This window comes from Mustela nigripes, chromosome 1, assembly GCF_022355385.1.
Source record: "Mustela nigripes isolate SB6536 chromosome 1, MUSNIG.SB6536, whole genome shotgun sequence".
NCBI lineage: Eukaryota > Metazoa > Chordata > Mammalia > Carnivora > Mustelidae > Mustela > Mustela nigripes.
Window position 1 is genome coordinate 23,176,112 of NC_081557.1, and position 23,883 is coordinate 23,199,994.

At 44.3% G+C, this 23,883-nt stretch overlaps 1 protein-coding gene and 1 pseudogene across 5 annotated transcripts in view; one reads left to right on the forward strand and one right to left on the reverse strand.

Moving 5' to 3' along the window:
- MPPED2 (metallophosphoesterase domain containing 2) overlaps positions 1-22,168 on the forward strand; it is a 176,934-nt gene extending 154,766 nt beyond the window's left edge. For 4 of the 5 annotated variants that reach the window (XM_059406619.1, XM_059406647.1, XM_059406628.1 and 1 more), the window contains exons 5-7: positions 14,177-14,292; positions 17,819-17,932; positions 20,761-22,168. In XM_059406619.1, the coding sequence (XP_059262602.1) occupies positions 14,177-14,292; positions 17,819-17,932; positions 20,761-20,879 (349 nt within the window). In that variant the 3' untranslated portion in view covers positions 20,880-22,168. The remainder of the gene's footprint in view (positions 1-14,176; positions 14,293-17,818; positions 17,933-20,760) is intronic. The other variant, XR_009405442.1, reaches the window with a different exon arrangement.
- Positions 12,823-12,940, reverse strand: LOC132009464 (5S ribosomal RNA; annotated as a pseudogene).
- Positions 22,169-23,883: the final 1,715 nt, after the last annotated feature.

Consider the following 23,883-nt stretch of genomic DNA (forward strand, 5'->3'; position numbering starts at 1 on the left):
GGGAATCAGAAAAATGAAATATTTCTTTTTCAAAATTTCGTGACTTCATCAGCAGTTTTTTACGAATTGAGACAATTGACCTGATTTTGTTTTTGTCTAATGAGAGGTCACCTAGAGGTCGATAAATTATGCTTAATATTTTGACTGAGGAGTTTGGAACCAAATGAGTAACACGCCAGGGGAAGAAAAATGTAAAATTTGAAATGAGCGTACATCTGGCTTTTTTATGCTGCTGAGGGAAAGACAGCAGACCTGAATAATTCTCTGGTTAACTTATTTCACTGACACCTTATATAAAACACTTACAATTTTATCATCCTTCAAGGCATTAAAAAAAAAAAAAAGGAGAAAACTTGGTTGAGTTAATTCAGTGGTTATAAATGATTCTAGAAGCTGAAAATAAGTGAACCAGTTCCATTCAAATGTAGTGTTGGGAGCAGAAGGGTTCCACCATCCGCTTTATCTTCCTGATCAATTATTTCCTGCCTAGTCCTCTAGTCTTTACAATAATAATGAAGTCAACATTGACGTCACGCTCCTTAGGTGCAAAAGCACCAAGCTAGGAACTTTAATTTTCTCCGCAATGTATCAGTGAGGCAGATACTTTAATAATCTCCATCTTACAGATGAGCAAACTGAGACCACGAGAGGTGTTAGCTAGCGCCTACATAGACAGGACTCAGACTGCGGAGCTGCACCGGGCAGGACTGCCCTGTTCTTCTTTGAACCAACAGCGCACCCCTGCTGGGTGCCAGGGTCTTGCTGTGGAGTCAGATGCTGATCTCTCTTCTGTTCCATGGCAAAAACCTGAGAAATCTTGGTACTCCAAGGAAAACCCCGTCCCACCCTAAACCAAAAGAACAGCTTTCTTCTTTTCCGCAGTCCTTCTTCATCCTAGGAAAGCTTAGATGGGACCTCCTTCAGATTCTACCTGGTATCTCTATTTGCCCACCCTGCTGTCTCTTTCCCTTACACACCCGCTTTCATCTCCAGTGCCAGTCTTTGCCTAACACAGAAGCTGGGGTACAGGAAGAGTTCAGCAGATGTGTGATGAGTTGAGTGAAAGGATGTGCCTACGTCCAGATTGTTTGTAGATTTAGGCACTGAGCTCCGCTCAAACACTGTTGTGTCTTGAGAATTGTCTGTGTTGCTACTTAGTCTTGATAATTAGCACTTGCCTAATATGCATTATTGGATATTCCAAAATGGTGATTTTCTTAACCATTTTTGTTTTTATGCAGAGTTGAGGATATACTTGTTGCCAGTATTTTGCACTTACAAATAACGCTGCAGTGAAAAACTTTGTGTGGCATTTTTACTCACTTTTGGGTGATCTCATTAGTGTATAAGACCTAAACTGGGATTTCTGCGAAATAGTACAAATACTTCTGTGGCCTGTGCTAGTGTTGTGCAATGTAAATATAACATGAACCGAATATGTAATTTTAAATATGCCTTGTTAGAAAGTGAAAAAAGGTGAAATTCATTTAATACCCTATTTTATGTAACCTAATAAATCCAAAATATTATCACCGAAACATGCAATCGGTATAAAAACTTAGATGTTTTTACATTTGTTTTTTCTGTGAAGTATCCAAAATACAGCATGCCTTTCACATTTCTAGTACATCTCAAGCAGACGAGCCACATTTCAAGTGCTGAGCCCCACAGTGGCTATCGTATCTGGCAGCACTGGCCTCCAAAACATAGAGTCCAGTATTTTTAAATCGCTTTCGTTTTTTAAAAACTCAGACCTTCATCTGTCTTGCCCCATTCCGACCTCCAGTCACACATATTACTTGGATCACCACCTTGGGCTCTTATTATAAACTCTCTTTTGCTTTTTTCATTATTATGAATATTTTCTTGACACCTATTATGTCACAGGCATTGTGCCTGTTGGGGACACAGATCTTAGGGACACTCACTATGCATTGGGGAAGATAGACAAACCCATAACACAACTTGGACAACTTGTTGGAATGAGATAGGAAATAAAACACACACATGCAAACACACAAGCCAGTGATAATGTAGAATATGATAAATTCCACAAATGACAGTTAAAGTGTTGAGAGGATCCGGGAAAGTTTCTTGCAGAATATGCGAGCTGGGCCTTCATGGGCTCAGTCGAGTTTTAAGGGGCAGAAATAGGGAAGAACAATGTTGCCTGTGACTGTCTCGTTATCCCAACCAGATGGCAGGTGGGGATGGTCTCGTGTTGCATTTCGATCTCCCCGAAGCGCCTTTGCCAAGGTCTTGCAGTGGAAGGGGCTTGACAATGGTGGCTGAGCCCAATTAATAATCTATGGTTGGCTGGCACAGTGAGGGAGACACCCGCTCTGTCTGCTTGCTTTAACCTTTGAATTGAAGGGGCAGCTCCAGCTTCTCCCTCATCCGTCTGATGGTGCGTACCGCCAGTCTGCTCTCAGAGTTTTCTCACTTTGCTAAATCGGTCTGGACCGCAACTAGTCGTTTAGAGCCAAAATGGTAGATCAGTGGGGGCCAACACTTTAACTTACGTCTGACCTCCTTGTCACTTATTCCAGCTCCTCTAAGCTTTTCAAGCAGCACAAACAGGCAACACAGACAGCCGGTGACATGGGAATTAGAAGGCACTTTCCCTTTAGGGGCAACTCGCTTATACCTGCCTCTGTTTGACAGCCTTGCAAGTTTCATAAGAATTGTTGTCCCTGTGGCACAGGGGCGGAAACTGGAGATCAGAGAGGTTATTTGCCCAAGGTTACATAGCAAGTAAGTTGGAAGAGCCAGGGCTGGAACTCCTGTCCTCTGACTCTGACTCCTTGCCTTCTCATTATCTGACGCTGACTCCTCTGGACTTAGCTGTTAGAACTCCCTGCTTTTAAATGGATCGCTCTGATTCCTTGGTATTTACATTCTAAATCTGAGCAATGGAGGGAAGGTACTTCTTGTGGCCCTACAAAGAAGATAAAGTAGGGAACAAAGAGCCAAAGGTTTGAAGATAACGTATATTTATAATGATGTTAACATTCATGATGATGACAAAAAGAGCTAAATTTAATTCTTAATGTCGGGCAAGCATCCTGCCACATGCACCACATATATTGTCACATCCAGTCCTCACAAGGAACCTGTGTGTTGCCATTGTTATCTCCATTTTATAGATGGAAAAATGAGATTCAGTGGAAGAAGTTGCCCAAGGTCACACTGCTGATTAGAAAGCAGTCTGAATTTGAAACCAGACCAACCTAAGTTTTAACCCTGCAAAGATGGTCATTACACTACACAGTTCTGTTCCTGCCACCTCCGCCAATGGGGACCGTGGGCAAGTCACTAAAATTCTGCATACTGTTTTCTCTCAAATGAATACCTTGCTCACTGCTTGCGGTTATCCTGAACTAAGAAACGTGGGCATAATTTCTGTTAAGTAAGTGCTATGCAGATAAATAACATTATCCACATTTAAACTGAAGTTCCTCAGTAAAATGAAAAATGAGCCACCACTAACAGAAGAGTGCTTGGCATATAGCAGGTGCTCAGAAAACATGCTGCACTGAGTTACCTGAATGAATAAAAGACTTATGCTGCTAAAGACACCTTTCTCTTCCCGCAAACTGTTTTGGGGGGAGGGGGAGAAAGAAGACAGCCTTCTGAGCAAAAGTCCCCCCAAAGCTACACCATCTGGACACCTGCTCCACCCCCTGGGGGGGGGGGACAGCCTTGCAGTCAGTGTAGTCTAAGGAGACAGTGAATCTGTCCATCCATATCCAACTTGCATTTGGGTGTATGAAAGTTTTACACCAAATAATTTTTTTTCCAAATGATATTAATCAGTATTGAAAAAGTAGAAAATAGTAAACAAAGAGAAGGGGGGAAAAATCACTCTTAATCTTCCTCCCACCCCCAAGCTAACCATTCAGTATGTTGGTCTGTGTCTTTTTTCTAAGCATTTTTGCATACTTGTATTCATAGTGATGTGCAAATTAAACTTTGCTTCTCCATTGACCATCACGGTAGATACATTTTTTTTCATGACGTTACAAACCCTTCATGAATGGTCACTCTTAATTCAGTTGACAAATACCTAAGCATTTGCTTTATGCCAAGTGCTAGGGATAGAGTGGTAAACCAGACTGAAGTCACCGAACTTCCAATCCCCCTTGTTATGTTTAACGAATGACTGCACAGTATTTTATTGTCTACTTATTATGTATTCTTTTGGGATCTAATTTTCTGGTGGCGGGCTTCTTGCCAGTGTGGTCCTCCCCAGATCTACCCCCGTGGGCCCCTCTCCAAAATGAAATAGTATAAAAAGAAACCAGCATTAACCTACATAAATGTGTGACAAGGCACACTCACACAGGCACATTCTCAAATAATTAAACATAATAAAATGTAGAATCCTCTCGTTGGGGGCACAGATTTCATGGGGCATCCCACCTGTGAAGATCAGTTTGTTTGTTTGTTTGTTTAAAGATTTTTATTTATTTATTGGACAGATCACAAGTAGGCAGAGAGACAGGCAGAGAGAGAGGGAAGCAGGCTCCCTGCTGAGCAGAGAGCCGATGCGGGCCCCGATGCGAGGCCCGATCCCAGGACCCTAGGATCATAACCTGAGCTGAAGGTAGAGGCTTTAACCCACTGAGCCACCCAGGCGCCCCTTAAGATCAGTTCTTGAGTTCACTATATAACAAGGCAAATGCCACTAATCCTGAACACACTTTCCCTCCTTTTCTTGCTCGTTTGGAAATCAAAGTTAGGAAACTCTTCCTCTACCTACTAGGTTTCTGTGACACGTCTGCAGGGTAGAAGAGGGGGAGAGGGAGGTGGGAGGTGCAGATGCCCTCTGCCAAGTTGCCTGAGTACTTGGCAATCTTCCTGTCTCCTTCCATCCTGCTTGTCCTGTGCTTTGGAACCAGCCAGGCGTCTGACACACATTGCCCTCACCGACTCAGTCTGCAGTAGGATGTGGTTTTGTGTCTTGTGGTCCTGGCTTCGGCTGCCTGGCCTTATTAAGGAGTGTGTGGGAGGAAATGGAGGGAAACCTCCCCCCAAAAGTCCTGTCAAGTAGGCTCCCCGTCACCTGGTGGCCTGGGGGCCAGTTTTCCCTTGAAATTGCTGGATTAATTCTCAGATCATTCTGGTGTTCCCCAAGTTCTTCTGAAATTAGATTACTTAGAAATGGAGGCCTTCTGTCCAGGGCAGCCTCATCTGTGAGATGGCAAGCTGTGAGTTTATCCTGGAAACAGTATTCAATTTTGGACTTCCCGCATCTGCTTTGCCAGAACCTAGCCCACGACAAGCCCTGCTGGTTGACAATAGATTATGTTTGTTGAATGAGTAATTGCCCCACGCGTACCCTACTGAGCCCATCCTCACTGGGCGTTCAACTCAGTAAACACACAGCAGCTTCACAAAGCAAGGGACCCCATGTCTCCCTATGGCCAAGCTTTATGCCTGGCACATCCTAGACTTTCAGAAACCTTCGATGAGAAATTGGATCTTGTGTAGCCATATTGTGGGATAGTATTGAGCCATAAAAGGGAGTGGATTTCCCACTACATGCTATGGTGTGGATGAACCATGAACACATTGTACTAATGGAAATAAGCCAGAGCTGAGGATAAATGTGGTATGATTCTGCTTGCGTGAGACACCTGCAGTAGTCCTGTTCAGAGACACAAAATAGAACGGTAGTTGCCCGGATCTGGAGGGATTGTGGGGAGAGGGAACTGTTGTTGTTTCATGGGTGCAGAGCTTCAGTCTGGGATGAGGAGAAAGTTCTGGAGCCTGGATAGTGGTAATGGTTGCACAATGTTGTGAGTGTACTGACTGCCACTGAATTATCCACTTTTAAAAATGGCTAAAGTCGTAAGCTTTATGTAATACATTGTTTACCAAAATTTTTAAAATCACCCAAAAAGAAGAAAAAAAAAAAAAAACGAGGAATGCTGCGTTTCTTACCTCCTCCTCACCATCCACTGAGCCTCCCTCTTTCTTTAAAGCCTGGACAGTTGGCTGATCTCCATCTTTGAGGATTTCTCCCTGCTGGGAGTTAAAGGGCAACGTGGGTCCCATTTTCTGGCCTGGGCACTCTGGTATTGGTTCTCTAATTTCCTCAGCCACAAAATAAAATGCTGTTTCTGGAGGCACCTGGCCATGCCCCAGATCTGCTTCACCTGCCCACCCAGACAGAGGTCCTGCCCTGGCCTTCCCTCTGCCCTGTCAGGCTCTTTGCATGGTTGATGAGCTTAGCCTCCCACACAGCCCAATGGGAAGGCAACAGACGCTGTAATGTTATTTTTAATAATTCAAGGCACACCACATTGGAAAAAAGGTCATAGTGGGTTTTTGTTTTGTCCCTTCGCCCCTGCCCTTGGTTCTTAATGGAAACTCCGCTTACACCATCTCCTTTCCAGCAGGGGAAAAGAAAATGGGTAACAGAGGCTTAATTCTGACACTTGTACCTTTATTCGTTACCAAAAAGAGGGACACAGTTGGCATGTTTGCAAAGGCACAGATCTTTGGTTTATAAAGCCCCTGCTTACAGCTTAGGGGCCTCAGGTGCCCCCCCGCAGGTGAGCTTTGTTCCTGTGCCGCCCACAGCGCACAGACCACTGTCCCCCCCCCCCCCCCCGCCGGCCCTTTATCAGAATAGTGTCTGTCTTCCTCCCAAGGCCCTCAAGAAGGCAAGAGCGCATTGCAGAGTCACAGGGAAGAGATGGGACTAGACAGCTGGTGTGAGAGAGAAGCCAGACCTGGCCTTTCAGCAACTGAGCCTGTGGTTTGGGCCAGCCGGGCTTCCCAGGCAGCTGTACGGGGCTGTAAGTCTCGCCCTGAAGTTAAGCCGTTCCTCTCGCTCCTAGCCATGGTAACTGGTGTGTGTGTCTCCTCGCTGTGCAAGGTGGGAAGTTCCTCCGAGGGCCAATGCATCTTTCTAATTGCACGGAAGGGTGACTTCTAGGCTGCCAAGTGGAGGGACTTCGGGGAGAAGGCTGGCTTCTTCACAAACTCCAGAGCTAAGAAGAGAAAAGGAGGCCAGGGAGGGAGTGGGGCAGGTGTCTGCCTTTCCTCTGGATGTTCAGGATGACACATCTGGTGCCAGGGAAGCTGCGATTTCCAACTGACGGGAAGCTTTGCAGTCGAGGGAGGGCTGAGCTGTCAGGTGAGCTGGAGATCAAGAATTATCGTGACAGCTTCATGGCATGTGAAGGGGGCTGTGAAGTGCGGCGTGATTTTAACCAGCGGTGGTTAAATTAGCTTCTGTTGGACCCGGTGCAATGTGCCGTCGGAGACGGGCCCACGGCGCCTGGAAGAGCGGGGCGTGAGCAAGGTTGCAATTCTGAAGTGTGTCGTTCAGAAAAGCAATTGTGTGTGGAAACTGGCCCCTGGCTTCTGAATTCTGCTTCACGGAGATGCCAGGCTATGGTGATGGTGTTAATTAGTAGCTCATGCGTGCTGCCAGTGAGCCTGTCCAAGCGCCCTGTTATTAATATTCCGAGGACCCCAAGTCACCCCCTTCCTGGAACTTACCCAATTTAAGATCCTGTCAAAATCTAACCACCTGTGGTAGCCAGCTAAGCAGCCTTGACTAACGTTTTGCCCTGTGCTCTTACATTCCATGGGATTGTCTATGCGAGACTGAGCCAGTGAGCGAGTGCCTGTTTGAAAAACTTCCACTCAAAAGTGACCCGAGGAAGTGCCTTTTAATAAGTAATCAGCCAGAGGAAATCAGGCTCCATCGAGCTATCTAGCAATGCTTGCCTATTCATTGGGAACTCTTCAAAAGTCTGGAGCAGGAGGGCCTCTTATTTGATGAGCTGAAGCTTGGGAAATTCTAGAAAGAAAAAGTAACATGAGCGACTGTGTGTGTGTGTGTGTGTGTGTGTGTGTGTGTACGTGTACGTGTACGTGTGGGTATACACCTACACGTATATTGCTGATATATTTTGTATATAAATTAAAAGCCGCACATTAATACTTTGTGCCAGTATTCTGCCAAAAGTTTTGCAGAGGTGATCTCACTTTACCCACATAGGCAGATACTCTGTTTCTGTTTGAAAGATGAGGAGACGGACAAGCCAGTAGACCTGGGACTTGATTGGTCTGGGATTCCATAATCCATGTTCATATCTCCTACCTCCATAACAAGTGTGGTAAACAGAACCCCCAGGTCCTCGCAGCTCTAAGTGGCACAGCCAACATCCCAGCTGTGAGCCCTTGCACGTTCCCCTTCACACCTTCCATGTAAGCCCACCAGGCTCCCAAGCCTTAATCTTTGCAGGAGGTACCTAGAAGTCTATTAATAGCAATCTTGAGTCTTTGTGATGCAGCCTGACCAGGGCTTGTCTGAACCTGGGGAATTTGTAGACATTGACCAGCAAGTACCAGGGCTGTGAACCTGAGTAGCCCATGTGAGCAGAACAGGACCTTCTCTTTTCCAAATCCTGCTTTCCTGGGGCGTGCCCAGCCCCCACTGACTTGGGTAGGGGAGTGTAAACAGTCATTCACCTGTCCTAATCTCAGATTTATGGTCCCGCAGCTCCCTTCTGCCCGCACCACAGCGCTGTGTACTGCAAACACAGATGACCTTTGCAGCGATTGCATCTCAACCCAGTTCCATATAGAAAACCTGTTTTGTGTTGACATTGTTGGGAACAAGTTCTGCCTACATTAACTCCCTTAGCACCTGCCCCTGGACTTTTGGCCCTGAAAAGCTAAGTGCCCCTAATTTTGAGAGCAAGGGGGAGGGAGCCCTGAAAGCACCCGCAGCTTCTGTCCATCTGAGTCTTTGGTCCAATGGCTTCAGGCAGCCCTAGTGCTCCCCTTCCTTCCAGAGTTTTCTAATCCTTCTCTGTAAGGGGATGGGTTGCGTGTTCTGATTGGCCTACAGGCAATAGGGCGCTTTGTGGGACATTTTCTTACAAGTTGGTTCCCATGTGGTATTTGTTAGTCACAGCTAATTACTTAGTCCTTGGTTGAGGCAATAGACATTGTTCCCCTGGATGCCTCCCCCACCTCTCCCCCCTCATCCCCCATTGCTACAGAACAAAACCCATTGTGGGGCTCTGGAGGTTGACTGTGCACACATTTTCCAGTGAACCCCTGATGGGCTCACTGCTGGGGTTTCATGTTTCAGGTTGAAACTCAACTGGATAAAGCATTATTCATTGATACTGACACATTTGGTCTCTGCTCTGTGCAGCTATTTCTTCCACACTGGACTTGGTCCCTTATAGGCAATTTTGGCAATTCGTTGAGAGTGAGTCACAGTATTTATTTAGAGCATGGATAGTCTGCACAGACTTAGAGAATGTTAGGATTTCTTGATCACAGAAGGACCATCAAGTGCCGGGTTTTGCTGGCTTTGCTTGGAAGCAGAGGTCAGAATGGAGGAGGGAACTCAGGGAGTGAGCAGGTTCAGAGCTCCTTCTTTCCAACCCTCCAGCAAGAGTACCCCTGCTTTGGGTGTGGGGCTCCTGCATGAGATTTCTGCAACCTACAAGCAGTCCTAAAATCCAGTAGTCAAATCCATGGACTCATTCATTTTTCAGATGAGGAAAGTGGCCTACTGACCATCCCTCTCTTATCAGAGGTTCACGTGAGTTTATAAATGGATGCCAGAATGAGAATTAGCACATATGTCTCTTCTGTGTGCCCCTGTTTATTAAAGCCATGCTGGGTTAATTCTGGCACACATCACTGGGCTGCTTTCCCGATTCGTTGGCCATTGTCTTGTGGAAAAGGCCTTATTTGGAGGATCTAAAGGAACAGAAAATATCATAAAAGCCATAATAACATCATTGAAATCACATTTCATTTTTGCTCAGAGCCACTTCGATCACACAATACCACAGCACCCCCTGAAGTTGAGCAGTGCACAGCCTAAGCGACTGTATGGAGCGACCCTGTTTTTACTTTACAGGTGTGAAAGCCAAAACCACAATTGGACTAGAAAGTTTCAGTTCAGACTTGTTCAAGGGAACTGAAACTTTCTAGTTCAAAGCTGGCTTTGGAGCCGGCAGATCTGAATCTTGAATCTGGGCTGGCTACTTAACCAATCCTAGGAATATTGACAAGTTACTTGATATCACTGATCTTCAGCTTTTTTATCTAAAAATAGAGCTGGCAGTACTCACAGATTATTAATAATAATTCATGGATTGTTATGAGTAATTAAGTTTAATAGTCTATATTAAAACCTCTGTGTAAAGCATATCAGGGCCTGGATAAATATTCCTTTTCTTATCATTTAAATTCTGTCTCACTTCATACATGTCCATATTGGCTTGAGTCAAAATGAAAGCCAGATATTTTTAAAGTTTACCCTTAACTTGGAAACTTCTGGATTTTGTCACAAGTTTAACATTAACCAAATAAAATTTGGGGTATCCAAAAACAATGGGCTTGTCTTACTCTTGCAAAGCACTTATAAAACTGAGCACTTCCTGGGGGAATAGGGCTGTGGGTTTCCCGAGAAGCCTCTGCAAGAGAAAATGAGAAAGACTGAAAATTGAAGTCTTATTCCTATGACTCTGGAATCCTCTGGGATGACCTGGGGGTCCAGAGGCTGACTGCCCTCAGACAGACTATGACAGTGAAATCAGAGCTCCTCATTGTACCAGCTACTTGGGTGTGCTTGGGACGCTTTCAAGCCTTCTTTATATGCCATTCAGACAGGAACCATAGGCCCAGAAGCTTGTTTTCAAAATCTAGGAAAACAGATGTTTTTGCTTATTTTTCTCTCTCTCATGCCAAAATGCTCACTGAGTTTTCACTGGGTTTTGAACTTGCCATTTTTTTTTTCTTTTTACTTTTAAGACAAATCATGGAAAGGGGTCACTGTAAAATGAACGGGAAGGGTGGGCATCCCAAACTGGGAAAGGTCTGTTTCAGACTCTAATGAAAATGTTTAAGAACCTGAAGGTAGGAAGTCCTAGAAGATAAATGGACGCAAGATTGGCTCATTGAGCCCTAAGAGGGTCTACCTCACGTTACCCTCAGGCCTGCGATGTCTGTGCCTCCCTGGCAGCCTGGGTTAAGAAAGCAAGTGCTGCCTTGTCCTCCGAGGAAACCAAAAACACAGCGTCTAGCTGAGCAGCGGAGCATGGCTGAGAAGAGCTGTGCTGATTGGCTACACAGGGGCTAGGTGGTGCGCTAGGTATGACCCAGTGTCGCATACAGCTCCTGGAGGGTAGAGACGGCCCAGACATTTTAGCCACTGTATCAGTGTCCTGTTGGCTGCTGTAACAAATCACTGCAGGTTTAGTGACTTGTAGCACCTATTTAGGATCTTCCAATCGGTTGGTCAGAAGTCTGGCTAAACTCTGGATGTCAGCAGGGCTCTGTTTTGTTTTTTGTTTTTGTTTGTCCGTTTGTTTTTCTGGGGGCTCTGTGGGAGAATTCCTTTTCTCTCCTTAACTTTTCCAGTTTCTGGAGGCTGCCTACATCCCTGGGCTTGTGTTCCTCCTCCTTCACGTGCAAAGCCAGCAACAGCAGGTTGAGTCCTTATGTTATATCACTTCGTTCTTCTCTTCTGGTCCCTCTTCTGCTTTGGGCGACTCATGTGATTCCCCCCATGATGATCCAGGATAATCTCCCCCATTTTAAGGTCAGCATGATGAGCTCCTGAACTCCATCATCAGCATCCTTAACTCCCTTTGCCACATAGGGTCATAGATTCACAGGTTCCAGGGATCAGGACATGGACTTCTTTGGGGTGGGAGTGGGGGTGGACATAGTTGCCTACCATAAGTACAGAGGTCATTTTCACACTAAATATGACAATTTTATGTGTCAGGACTCTTTCACTTGTGGAAACAAAACCTAACTCAAGTTAATAAAAAGAAAAATATTTTATTAGCTTAAATACTTGGAAGGAAATGTATGATTGGCTTTAGGTACAGGTGGACCCATATGTCCAACAAGGTCATCAGGTACTCTTGTTTCTTTGCTTGGCTTTTTTCTTTCTTTCCTTTTTTTTTTTGGTAATGGTTTGATTCTCAAGCACAGGCTGTCTGCATGGTGGTCAGCCAAAGCCCCCAGGCAATTCCAAGCCTACAGAGTTCTCAAGACCTAGAATCCCAGAGAGGAATCCATGACTTCTTCACCAGCAAGAGCCTGAGGATGACTCCCAGCTTGGCCATACGCACATCCCTAGACCAGTTTCTGTTCAGGGAGATCCTAGAGCAGTGATGAGCCAGCCTTAGCACAGCACATGTACCGAGAGCAGGAGGGAGAGGTTCTGCAAAGAAAATTCAGAGGCCATTACCAAAAGAAGGGTGAAAGAGCTGGGCAGGCAGACACCACTGGTGTCCACTTCACGCTCTCATTGCTGGATTTCAGAACCATGTGCCTGATCTGAGCTCAGAGCTCATTTGGCTTGAAGCAACAAGACACTTAAACTTAAATGAGTACCGAAGAAGCTCACCCAGGGCAAGTACTATGTCAGAAGAGGAGTTGTGTGATAGCTGAGAGTATATGGGTTTTGGAACCAGATTGTTTGGGCTCATATCCGGTTTACTGGTTGTGCTTACTTAAGCTCTCTGTGCCTCAGTTTCCTCATCTGTAAAATGGAATTAATACTAATAGCTACCTCATAAGCTCGTTGTGAAGTTTAAATGTGTTAATACAAATAGTGTTTAGAATGGTTTCTTGACACAGGGTATGCCCTTGGCAATTAATAGCTTTGAAAGTTATTATTGTTACTCTAAGTAAACCCCTGAGGATGACTTAGGAACTTGGAAAATAATTATAGGAACCAGGTCAGATACTTTCTTGCTTTCACTTTTTCTAGCTGGGGCCACAGAGTCTGTTATCTCTGGAACTTTCTTTCAAGCACATCAGTGGGAACTGAGGTTCTCATTTGTCTCCCATCCAAGTACTAACCAGGCCCAACCCTGCTTAGCTTCCGAGATCAGACGAGATCGGGCGCGTTCAGGGTGGTATGGCCGTAGACTGAGGTTCTCATTTGTAAGATGAATTTTCACATGGTTTTCAGGTGCCCTCCTTTCATTCTGTCCTTTCCTACACCAAATGAATGCTGCGTCCGTATTTCTGAGTTCTGAGTCTTGAGAGAGTCTGATTATCTGGCCTGTGACTGGCGTTAAGGAAGAGTGCAACCTCATTTGGTCAGTCAACAGCTCAGGCTGACTTGGACACAGGGTCACCTCTTCGGCACGGAAGAGCCAACTTAAGTCAAAGAGGAAAGTTCAGCTTATCCAGAAAACTAACCAGCTTATCTTTTGCATGTATGCCTTAGCAAGTGGGAGTTTTCCTACAGGAGGGGAAAGAGTCGTTTTTAAAAAATAAAGGTTGTAACTAGATGTTTGGGAGGACAGCCCTGGGAACTGCTTTGTTCTGATGTGATTTAGCCGGTAGCATCTGTAGAGAAAAATTGGTTATTCTCTTGTTATTATAAATGGTAGAGGCATGTTCAGCACCAACTAGAGATGATCACAGGAGGGACCCAAACCTATTCACTTCTGCATGAAGCGGTCAGTCTCAGAAACTCGCTCCCGGAGCAGAAGTTGTCGAGAGGAGTGGACTGCTTCCGTTCCCTGTCAGAAGAGCGGATTCCAGAGTGACCCCCAAATCTTCCTTTTGATGACAGGAGGAAAAGCCCACCTTTGCTCTTTGTTCCCTGTCCCCCTGTCAGAGCCCCTGTATTTATTTCAGCTTTCTCTGTCCAGCGTATTTAGAACATCTCCGTGTATAGGGATTCGCACTCTGCCTTCTGACCACCGGCTTTTTCTCCAGGGGCGTTAGTAAGAAGGCTCCTGGTGAAGCAATGTCACAGTGTTCGGGGGGGAAGGCGTCCTGATAGAATTTCTGAGCTCTGAGATACTGCAGGAAGGGTGGAAATGCTTTGGATAGGAACTAGGCATCTGAGGAAGCATGGAGATTTGGGGGAGAAGACAAAGCATTGTTAAAATGTTGATAGAGGTCTGCTGGGAGAGTCTCCACTGTAGAGACTCATGTGCCCCTCTCTGGTTGAACAATTCGGCTCCACACTTGCTTTCAAATGCCTTGGTTTTGAAGCCGTCAACAAAAAAGCATCCTGCTGCCAGGGCCAGCCATCAAAAAGAGAAAAGAGAGCAATGCAAACCATGGGGGGAGTGTGCGAGAGAGAAATATCGTAGAGCGGAAACGCGGCTCTGCTGGCCTGATACCGTGTGCATTATCTCCCCCAAAGGACCCCGTGGTTTAATGGATGGGGCTTTAACCTGCCCAGAGGTCAGTCTCTGCTGGACAAGTGGAACCTCATCCCTGAGGGCATCGACATCCTCATGACACACGGACCTCCTCTAGGTAAGTGAAGCAAAGGTTGTCCTTTTGTCATAAGGGATGCCTTTTTTCATAATAATAAAGCATAATAAATAATGCTTCAGGGATAGAATCCTTTTCCTTCAAAAAATAAAAAGCGAACACAAAAAGAAAAGTCAATGTCTTTAAAAGAAACCAGTATGATAATTAAACTCAGCAGTTCTGCTGGGCTTACAGGTGTTCTTGAAATTAAATTTTTTTATTTCGTTGAGTCAGGGAAAATCAAATGAGTGTGGAGCACCACAGCCTTTTGAGCTCGATCATTTATTTTAAGAACTGTACTCACTTAGGAGTGAGGGAGGTGTGGTGGGGAATGGAAGGAAGATACAGACCTCCCAGTCACAGGGCTTGTGAGGGAATGAAATGACGGAAAATACTTTTGTTTAAAGTAGCTCCTTTGGGGTGCCTGGGTGGCACTGTTAGTTAAGCATTTGGCTCTTGGTTTGGACTCGGGTAGTGGGATTGAGCCTCACATCGGGCTCCATGCTCAGCGTGGAGCCTGCTTGAAATTCTCTCTCCCTCTCCCTCTGCCTCCCTTTTCTCTGTCTCTCTGTCTCTGTCCCTCTCTTTCTCCCAGAGATAAGATAAAGTAGCTCATTTTCCTTTTCCATATAATAGTAAGACCTAGGAAGTCTTTAAAAGTTTAACACTTGACATTGGGGAGGGTATGTGCTTTGGTGAGTGCTGTGAAGTGTGTAAACCTGGCGATTCACAGACCTGTACCCCTGGGGATAAAAATATATGTTTATAAAAAATAAAAAATTAAAAAAAAAGGTTTAACACTTGAGCTGATTCTATGAGCAAAGAATTCTTTTTTCTTTTTCTTTTTTTTTTTTTAAACCTAAGGTGTTAAATAAGGACTTATGTTGCACGTTACTTAGAGACGGTCATGCTACAGAATCCTTGAGCCCACATCTGGTTTAGATCACCAGCATGCTTCAGAGATGCCTTTATTTACGAAGATTATGGCCTAGAAGATGATTCTTTGACTTATATGATTATCTTTTAATTATTCAAGAACTTGTGATCTCTTTGGCTTAACCACAGAACATTTTTCAAACGTGCCTATCACCCTGGTCCCCATCTGTCTGGTATCTGTGAGGCCAAGACCCTTCCTGTCCAACAAAGGTGTCCTCAAGACATTAAGATACTTCACTTTCAGTAGGAGAGTTTCCTTTTTCTTTGATTGTGGTAAAAAACACATAACATGAAATCTGCACTCTTAATAAATGTCCACGTGTACAGTACTAGCAAGGTTTGGTTTGGAAAAAGGAAGAAAATACAATTATTTTCACAATTTTTCCCTTTGGCTTGGGTTGTTGTCCATATCACTTCCCTCCTCTGTCAACTTGAAAAATAAGAAAATCTAACTCATGTCCCCTACTGTAAATTTAATCTTTGTCAGTATTATTTCCTCCAACCCACGGAGGGCTGCTTTCCTTCTCTTACCAGGGGAGTGCTCTGTGTTTCACATAGAAATAGCCAAAGAGAGGACCCAGGTACGAGTTATGGTGGCATATTTTAATGATAGGGAGAAGCAAGAGAAGAGAAGCCTGCTTTGTTGCAGATAGGGAAATTGTCCAGATTTGCACAAGATCTAACACTTCCTGACTTTTTCAATATCTAAGATTCACCATCCCCATGCTTTTTTTCCCTATTTCATCCCATTCCATCCCATGTTTTAAAAGATTATACTTACCAACAACACGTATCATCCGTAATTCATTGATTTCCCTATTTTGCAGTCATTAGAGACTAACTCCTGAATGGCTAGCTAAATATCTGATCAGCATGAGTTACCCATCGAGACCTACAGAGAGAGAGCATCCCAGCCAACTTGATCCTTTTACTGACTATCCTCCTTGGGGACAGACATGATTCCCCTAAGGTTGTGTATTGTAAACAAGACTGGGATATTCTCCCCACAGAAACGTCCACATGACTCCAGTGTTATCTGGAACACAACTTTGGACAGAACAGTTGATTGACAGATTCATCAAACCACTAACTTTGGTACAGGAGCCAATGGCAGTAGTAATAAGTCTGAATTCTAGCCTCCAAAGAATTCAGACATCCCAGGAACTTTCCACAGGGAGCCTACCATCCCTTTCTCTGTAGCAAACATGGAGTAATCTGGAGAGGGTTGTGCATATAGCAAAGTGAGTTCTTCCTCAAGGGGTTCCAAAACAAAAGGTCAGGCAAGGTTTTCACCAGGTGAGGTTGAACCTTAATCAGCACATTATTGGGATTCTTGTGAAAGTGCCAGATTGGGGTGGGAGTGAAGATGGGCCCCACTGAGGAGGAAAGAGACTTTACTCTATGAGTCAAGCTCTGTGAGACTTTACTATTATGGTAGAAACAGGCTGCCTTCTCAGGTTGATTATATATAAATTGGATATTTTCCCCCTTCGAGAAAAAGATATCCATGAGGGAATATGCCAGAATATGCCAGTCACTGTGGATTAAGGATTTTTTTTTCTCTGATTAACAGTTTTGAAACCCCTGGTGGAAGTTTCATGGGGCCCCCATTTTCATCTGATGTTCTTTCCAGCCTCTCCGGCCATTCCCCAACCCCCACCTAACATATTTGTACAGAGATGCTCTATTTTCATTTCTACAGTTTCTTCAAGCAAAGTGGAACGAGCTTATCTGTCCATTTCTCCCCGATCATTTCTAAGTAGCAGAAATCCCCTAATGGAGCTATGGTCTGGATTCTCCCAGATGACGATTTAGCTGTTAGTCCCACCTGCCTTCTTTATACCCATCCTGCTGAGGCGTATGGGTTCCATTTTGACCATCATGATTCAGATACCTGACTTGTGCTATAATTGATGTCCGTTTTTATGGATTTTCTGCATTAAGCATGGAAGTAAGCGGCTTTTACTTTAAAGGTAGTCAATTAGCCTCAGCTTACGGGATGCCGCCATGAGGTCATGTTGTTGCCTATTGTTAGAGAGGAGACCGGAGGAAGAGCGGGACATTTCCATGATTTGGTCAGCAGGAACCACCAAGGGTTAAGAGCTGATGTATCTAAGCAGGGCCAGGTATCTTGTGACCAGTTTACGGACAGCCCCTCCTAGCCTGTCTTCTTTGAGTCATCTTAGAAGTAAACTGCTATAAGAAAGATATAATAAATGAGAAAGTAACTGAATTGTAAAAGAAAGAGATATTGCAGGAACTGCCGGGAATACATGTCATTAGGCCCATGAAAATTTGAAATCAGGGCCGCATAAATCAAATCCCTTACAGGGGGAAAAAAAATGTTAATTAACAGAAAGAAAAAAATGGAAACCAAAAAAAAAAAAAAGAAGAAGAAGAAGAAGTTTCAAGAACCTAAAGAAGACAAAGTGACAAGTGAAAAGTTCCTTAAAAGCCATTGTGAGCTTTAATGGAGAGGCTAGGATTACAGATAATGTAATAAACCTTCTGTGAGTTATGGCTTCCTGAAAGTCTAAATGAAACCTTACCTGAAGAAGGAAAATTAAGAGTATTGATTGCATTTTGCCCATAGGTTTTCGAGACTGGGTTCCAAAGGAGCTCCAAAGAGTGGGCTGCGTGGAGCTTTTAAACACCGTCCAGAGGCGAGTCCGGCCCAAGCTCCACGTTTTTGGTGGCATCCATGAAGGTAAGATCAGAAGAAAGGCATTCATGAGATCCATGATCTCATTCCAGAGTGGGGACCTCGGCTACCCTGGGAATGACTGGAGCAGTGGGCTTTTTACCAGCGACAGAACCCTTTTATAAGATGAAGCATCAGCACCTGCCTATGACACTGTTGTGTGTTTGTTTGTTTTTTTAAGATTTTATTTATTTATTTGACAGACAGAGATCACAAGTAGGCAGAGAAGCAGGCAGAGAGGGAGGGAGAAGCAGGCTCCCTGCTGAGCAGAGAACCTGATGCGGAGCTCCATCCCAGGACCCTGAGATCATGACCTGAGCCGAAAGCAGAGGCTTTAACCCACTGAGCCACCCAGGTGCCCCTGATGCGTGTTTTATGTGGAGCTGTTCTCTCTGAAGCAGAGAGAAAGTGGAGAGAAAGAACTAGGTTTGGTTCACCCTATGGAAAGCCCAGCACTCCCCCAAGGCAACTTCTAGAATCTCAGAGTTTCGGGGAAGAATGTTCACTAACCACCAATGGAGAGCAGACTTGAGGTCAAAGAAGTACATATTTTTTTTTCTTTAAGATAAAAGAAATGGGCTAGATATTAGACGAAATAACTTCCGTGGCCTCTTTCTGTCTATAAATACTGTGCTTCATATGGAACACACGTGAAGACCCAGGAAGACAAGGCATTCTCTGAAACAGATAACTTGAGACATGCAGTGAAGGTTCTAGAACAGAAGCGGCAGGAACCTGCACACTTGCAGGTAGTTGTTTCCTTACGAACCTCCGAAAACCCTTTCAGACTTCTCAGAAATCATCAGCACCCTTAGGGTCAGGCTGAGGCTAAACAGAATAATTTAATCTCGCCTTCACGGGAACTGGTCCAGTTGCCTCTAGTTCTGCCTTTCACGGTGAGCTGGAGTCAAGTTCACAGAACCGGAAAGCCTCCCAGGAAACTTGACGGTTCTAGGTTTTGTCTTTCCTTCCTTTTTTAAGCGAGGGTTTTTAGACCCATACGAAGCTGTCCTTCAGCAGGCCTTCGATTTCCTGGCCCTACCGGTCTCTCCCAGTTCCGGGGTTTTCCGGGCCGTGGGTGCGTTTACATAGGCAGCTGCTGTATTTTCTCCAGCGCCCCCTTACAGCTTGTCCTCCGCAGTCATTTATGAATCAGCAGGTGAATTGCTGAAGCCTCTGTGTCTGATGAAATGAGAAAACAAAGTGTGCTGTTCAAAGCCCACAAATCCATTGGCTTCTGGGTTAGACGTGGATTTAAAAGCATTATGTATTGAAAATCATCCTACGAATGCCTGAGAAAATCCAAGGGCAGGCACCAGCCGAGCGCATGGAATGCTGGGGGGCAACTTCCCAAGAGTGGGCATCATCCTTCCCTGACCTTGAGCCGTGGTCCCAGAGAAGGGGGGACTTCTCTAAGGCGTGTACAGGATTGGGAGATGGGGTGGGGGATGGGAGCACGCGTCTCACCAGCATTTCTGGGGGACAGTGATCAGGCTTGAATTCCTGCAGCATGCCTACGAGTTTGTATGTCATCCTTTTTTTTTTTTTTTTTTAATCATTAATTAGCTTTAAGCTAGCCAGACAATTGGGGAATTCCACTGAAGTCCCAAAATAATAAACTTGCTTAAAAGGGAGGAGATCATATTCAAATAAACTTGTCTCACTTGTATTCACTTAAGACAGCTGAAGAGGGCAGAGAGAGGGCAAATACCAACCTCTTGATGGAGAGAGATAACAAGACTTTATGACCCCAGAACTAAACAGTGCACATTTTAAATGCCTCTTTTCTTTTCTTAAGAGATTTTTTCATTGACCCTCATTAAGCTCTCCACAGGCTTACTTGGGCACATTTTAGCAAATAGAAAGAAAGAAAAAAAAAAAAAAAAAGGAAAGAAAAGAAAAGGAAAAAACCTCAGCTATTTCTGTAAGTCCTGGTAATTTAATTTCTCACGTGCATATTTTTCTATTCCACAAGAACCTGATACCAACATAGAATTACAAACTTAATTCTAGAGGCTCTAAGGTAGGTCGAAGGTGTCCAGGGAAATGTGCAAACTTGCAAACATGCTGAAAATGTCAACAAATTAAAAATTATAAACGGGAGTTAACATACCGAAAACCCAGAGAAACTTTCTTAGTTTCCTTCCAATAGGTCACGAGAGATTTATGTACCGCATGCAGGAAGCTTTTTTGCTTGAACCTCTGGTGATGTCTCTGCAAATCACTGGGAAAAGCGATTACTTGACTTATTTGAATGAAACGGAACTCAGTACCAAAGCCACACAATTCGAGGGAGATAAGTTCTGGTATTGTTAACGTTCACTGAGGCCGTTTAGAGATCATCTCCTAGATAAGGAAGCTGCACACCTACCCCTCCTAGATCCCGATGCAGGGCCCTTTCCCTCCACACCTGCCCCGAAGCCCGTGTGGGGTTTGGAGGTGTGTACCCTGAGGAATCCCTTTCGGTACTCTTTCTGTTCCTAGAGCTCAATAATTAATGCAGGCTTTGAAATGAAAATCATATTTTAAAAAGAGGGGGAAAATGATGTTTTTTTTTCTTTATTCACACTACGAAAGAAATCACAGTCTTCCCTGACAAATCTAAGGCTTAAGTAGAGAAAAAAAGAATCACTTTGCTTTGAAGTGAGGATTCTCCCTTTAAAGAAAACAGAATGTAATTGGAAGGCAGCTTCCGAAATCGGGGGAGCCTTCATTGAATCTCATCTCGCTGCCCACTGGCAAAGATTTTTTTAGTTTTCCTTGCGTGACAGCTCACCACTGAGTCACTCTCATTTGTATCTATTACAGTAAAGCATGACACTCTGTCTCCACAGGTTACGGCATTATGACCGACGGTTATACAACGTACATCAATGCCTCAACGTGTACAGTCAGCTTTCAACCGACCAACCCTCCAATTATATTTGACCTTCCAAACCCACAGGGTTCCTGAAGCTCCGAAAGCCCAATTGGAATGTGAGGGAAGGTCTATAAACTGCCATTTTTCTAATTATAAACTTACATTCTCTTACTTGTTTATTTCCAAATCCTGTGAGTTCTTTTTGTAAATTACTGGAACACAAATGACGCTAGAGGTTGTGCTTCTCCTTTATTTTATTATTATTTTTTTTTTAAATGGGGCGTCCATTCGAAATGAAAGGAGCATTGTGAATTTGTAAAATGACTTCCGTTTTCTCAAAGGCCACGCCATTGTAAATTGTTAGTATTCGCCAAAGGACAGCCAAGCTTTCTTTTTAAAAAGGTGATGAAAGTCTTATTTTAATATGCTTTAAGCTGGAAGAAAAAGAAAAAAAATAAAAAAAGAAAGAAAAACAGGTAGGTAGTGTTTAAAAAACCACCCAGATTTGCACAACTGTTGAAGAGTATTGTTTGAAGTGTTTTATTTTTTGATGTTTTGTTGTTGTTGTTGTTTTCTTGGTAACCCTTCTTTTTTGCAGACATGGCCTGGATTTATAGCAATCTTTTCAGCAAAAGTAGGCGTGGAAAAACTTCTCTTCACACTCTCACGATAAAGAAAGCTGCGTCCAGGGAAGAAAACGGCCCTCGTTTAAAGGATGGCTTAGCTCGTGAGATCTGTACTGTGGTTCTACAAGATCTCATTGTTTGTTTGTTTCTTTTAAATTATTTTAGCTTTAAAAATATGGAAATGGAATCTGTCAAGAGCAGATATTTCATACAGTTAAAAAAACAATTGAGCGTGCAGACTCCTTTTCAGTATGGGTTTATATATATAAATATTTTTTGTGTATTATGACTAAGTTAGGAGTTTAATATTGCCAAGGACAGTACAACTGCAAAGGGATGCTTTATAGCAGGGCATCAGAAGTCCGAAGGGGCTGACACATTGTCTCAGAGCTCAAGGTCTCAAAGAGCTTGAGTTAAGTCTAGGTACAGTTGCAGGCATGTACAGACTTATGTGGATGCAATGGAAGGTAACTAAAATAAGGCTTAGTCGTCCTTTATATTTAAATACCCTGAATTGTCTTCTTACTTCCTCTCCCTCCCCCCATTTTGCACTGTGTGTCGATGCAATCTTCGCTAGCACAAAATATTGTCGCTAATAGTCATTTCTGTTTTCCCATTGTAAATGCTGTTGAGCTTTATTCTATTTTATGTTATCTTGTTAATGAAATTTAGGAAAGCAGTTGTTTCTTTTAAATTTATTGTGATATTCTATATCTAGCGGCCTTTATATGCAAATAAAATTGCAAGATTTTTAAATCTGTCCTGTTTGGAGGGTTGGCTGGTAGCAGGATGGTGGTTTAGTCCTGGGGAAGGGGTCGGGGGTTATTCATATGCAACATTAGTGCTGCCTTCCAGAAGAATTAGAATAAGTGATTTTTTTTTCTGATTTTCAATAAATTTTTATTACCCACCTTTCACAGGCCAGCAGGTAGATCGATAAGGCACTCAGTCTCCTCTTTCCTTCCACCACACCGTCATCTCTCTTGCCGTAGGCTTCAGAGGGTGACTATTTCGTCTTGACCGTTGTGATTTCTGGAGGGAGGGAGGGTCACGTGCAGTGGAGGCTAGGGATGGGTTTGTGGTTGTGTGCGTGCTGGGGAGAGGGTGAACCAGTGGGTAAGAGAGTAACCACTCCTCGGTCTCGTTTGTCCCCAGGAGCTGTTACCGTTGCCTCCTCGCTGTCCTTTATTTATGTCCGTCACTAAAATGTTATGGCAGCCAGGAGTCAACAGGCACAATGGGGTGTGGTAAACTAAATAATGTTTTCTGTATTTTCTCTGGAACAGCCAGTGAAGAAATGCAGCATGATCTCAAAACCGCAGTATAGCCCAAAAGTCTACATTCCGGTGCCCATTGGATCGTATTCTGACAGATCTTCCTTTCCTCCTTCTGTTGTGGACTCTTTGGTGTAACTGATGAAAAGAATCCTTGATTTCAGTACCCGCTGGGTAGAGAGAATGTTTTAGGCCAGAATTCCTGCTCAGGCTCACGTGTGTAACCATCTTAATTGTTAATATCGATTAAGTGTCTTGGCTGCCACCCAGCGTGTGTGGTGGACACTTTGGTCTGAGCTCACAGAGCGGACACTTGACCTTCCCAAGCAGAGGTGGTCCATGACCACAGTGGCCATGATGGGCCAAAAGAGGTACTGTGAGAACTTAACAACCCTCCTCTGATCTGCCACATCAATAGAAGAAGGTGTTGACTTCAGGGCGCTTCCTAGGGAGCTGGAGTGAGAGTGAGAGTGACTGAATGGAAATTTCATCTGGAGCTAAGCTCAGACTTCTGGAAAAGCAGGCTTTCCAGGGACAGGGGGATGATCACGATGACAAGTGTGCGTGTACAGCTTTTGACAGCACGTCTGGACACAAACTAATTAAGCTAAGCACTTAACTAAAATTGCTTTCCATTGTGAGGGGGCAGGAAGCCGCCCAGCCCGCTCAATCTGCGGGGTAGACTGGCTCGTGGTCCAGGTTCATCATTCCATATGTATGAATAGCCTCCAGGAGGGCCAGGGTGACTGTCCAAAGGCCTGAAGCTTTCTCCACTGGGCCTTCTAACAAAGGAACATTGGAAATAGCTCTTACAAATTGGCACTTGCTGTCCTTTCATCACCGGGCACTCTGCTGAGCAGGTCTCATATTTTGTTTCGAATCCTCACAAAACCCTGGGAGAGGTCACAGAAGCCCCACTTTATAGATAGGAAACCGAGGCTCCAAAAGTTAAATAAATTTCCCTAGGAAAGTGGAAGGTTCAAAACCAGGTCTGTCTGAATTCATAGCCCCGGCCCCTTTTAACACGTGGCCTCTGGGACCAGAAAAGTTGAAACCCTTGAAGAGCTAATGAAAACCTGATATGGGCCTGGGGGCGTGTCTTGGCCTTCCTGGGGGAGCTGTTGGCACATCCCTCAGATTGGACCACATCTTCCCTGCTTGAGCCACAGCGCACGGCAGTGGGTATGAGCACAGGGC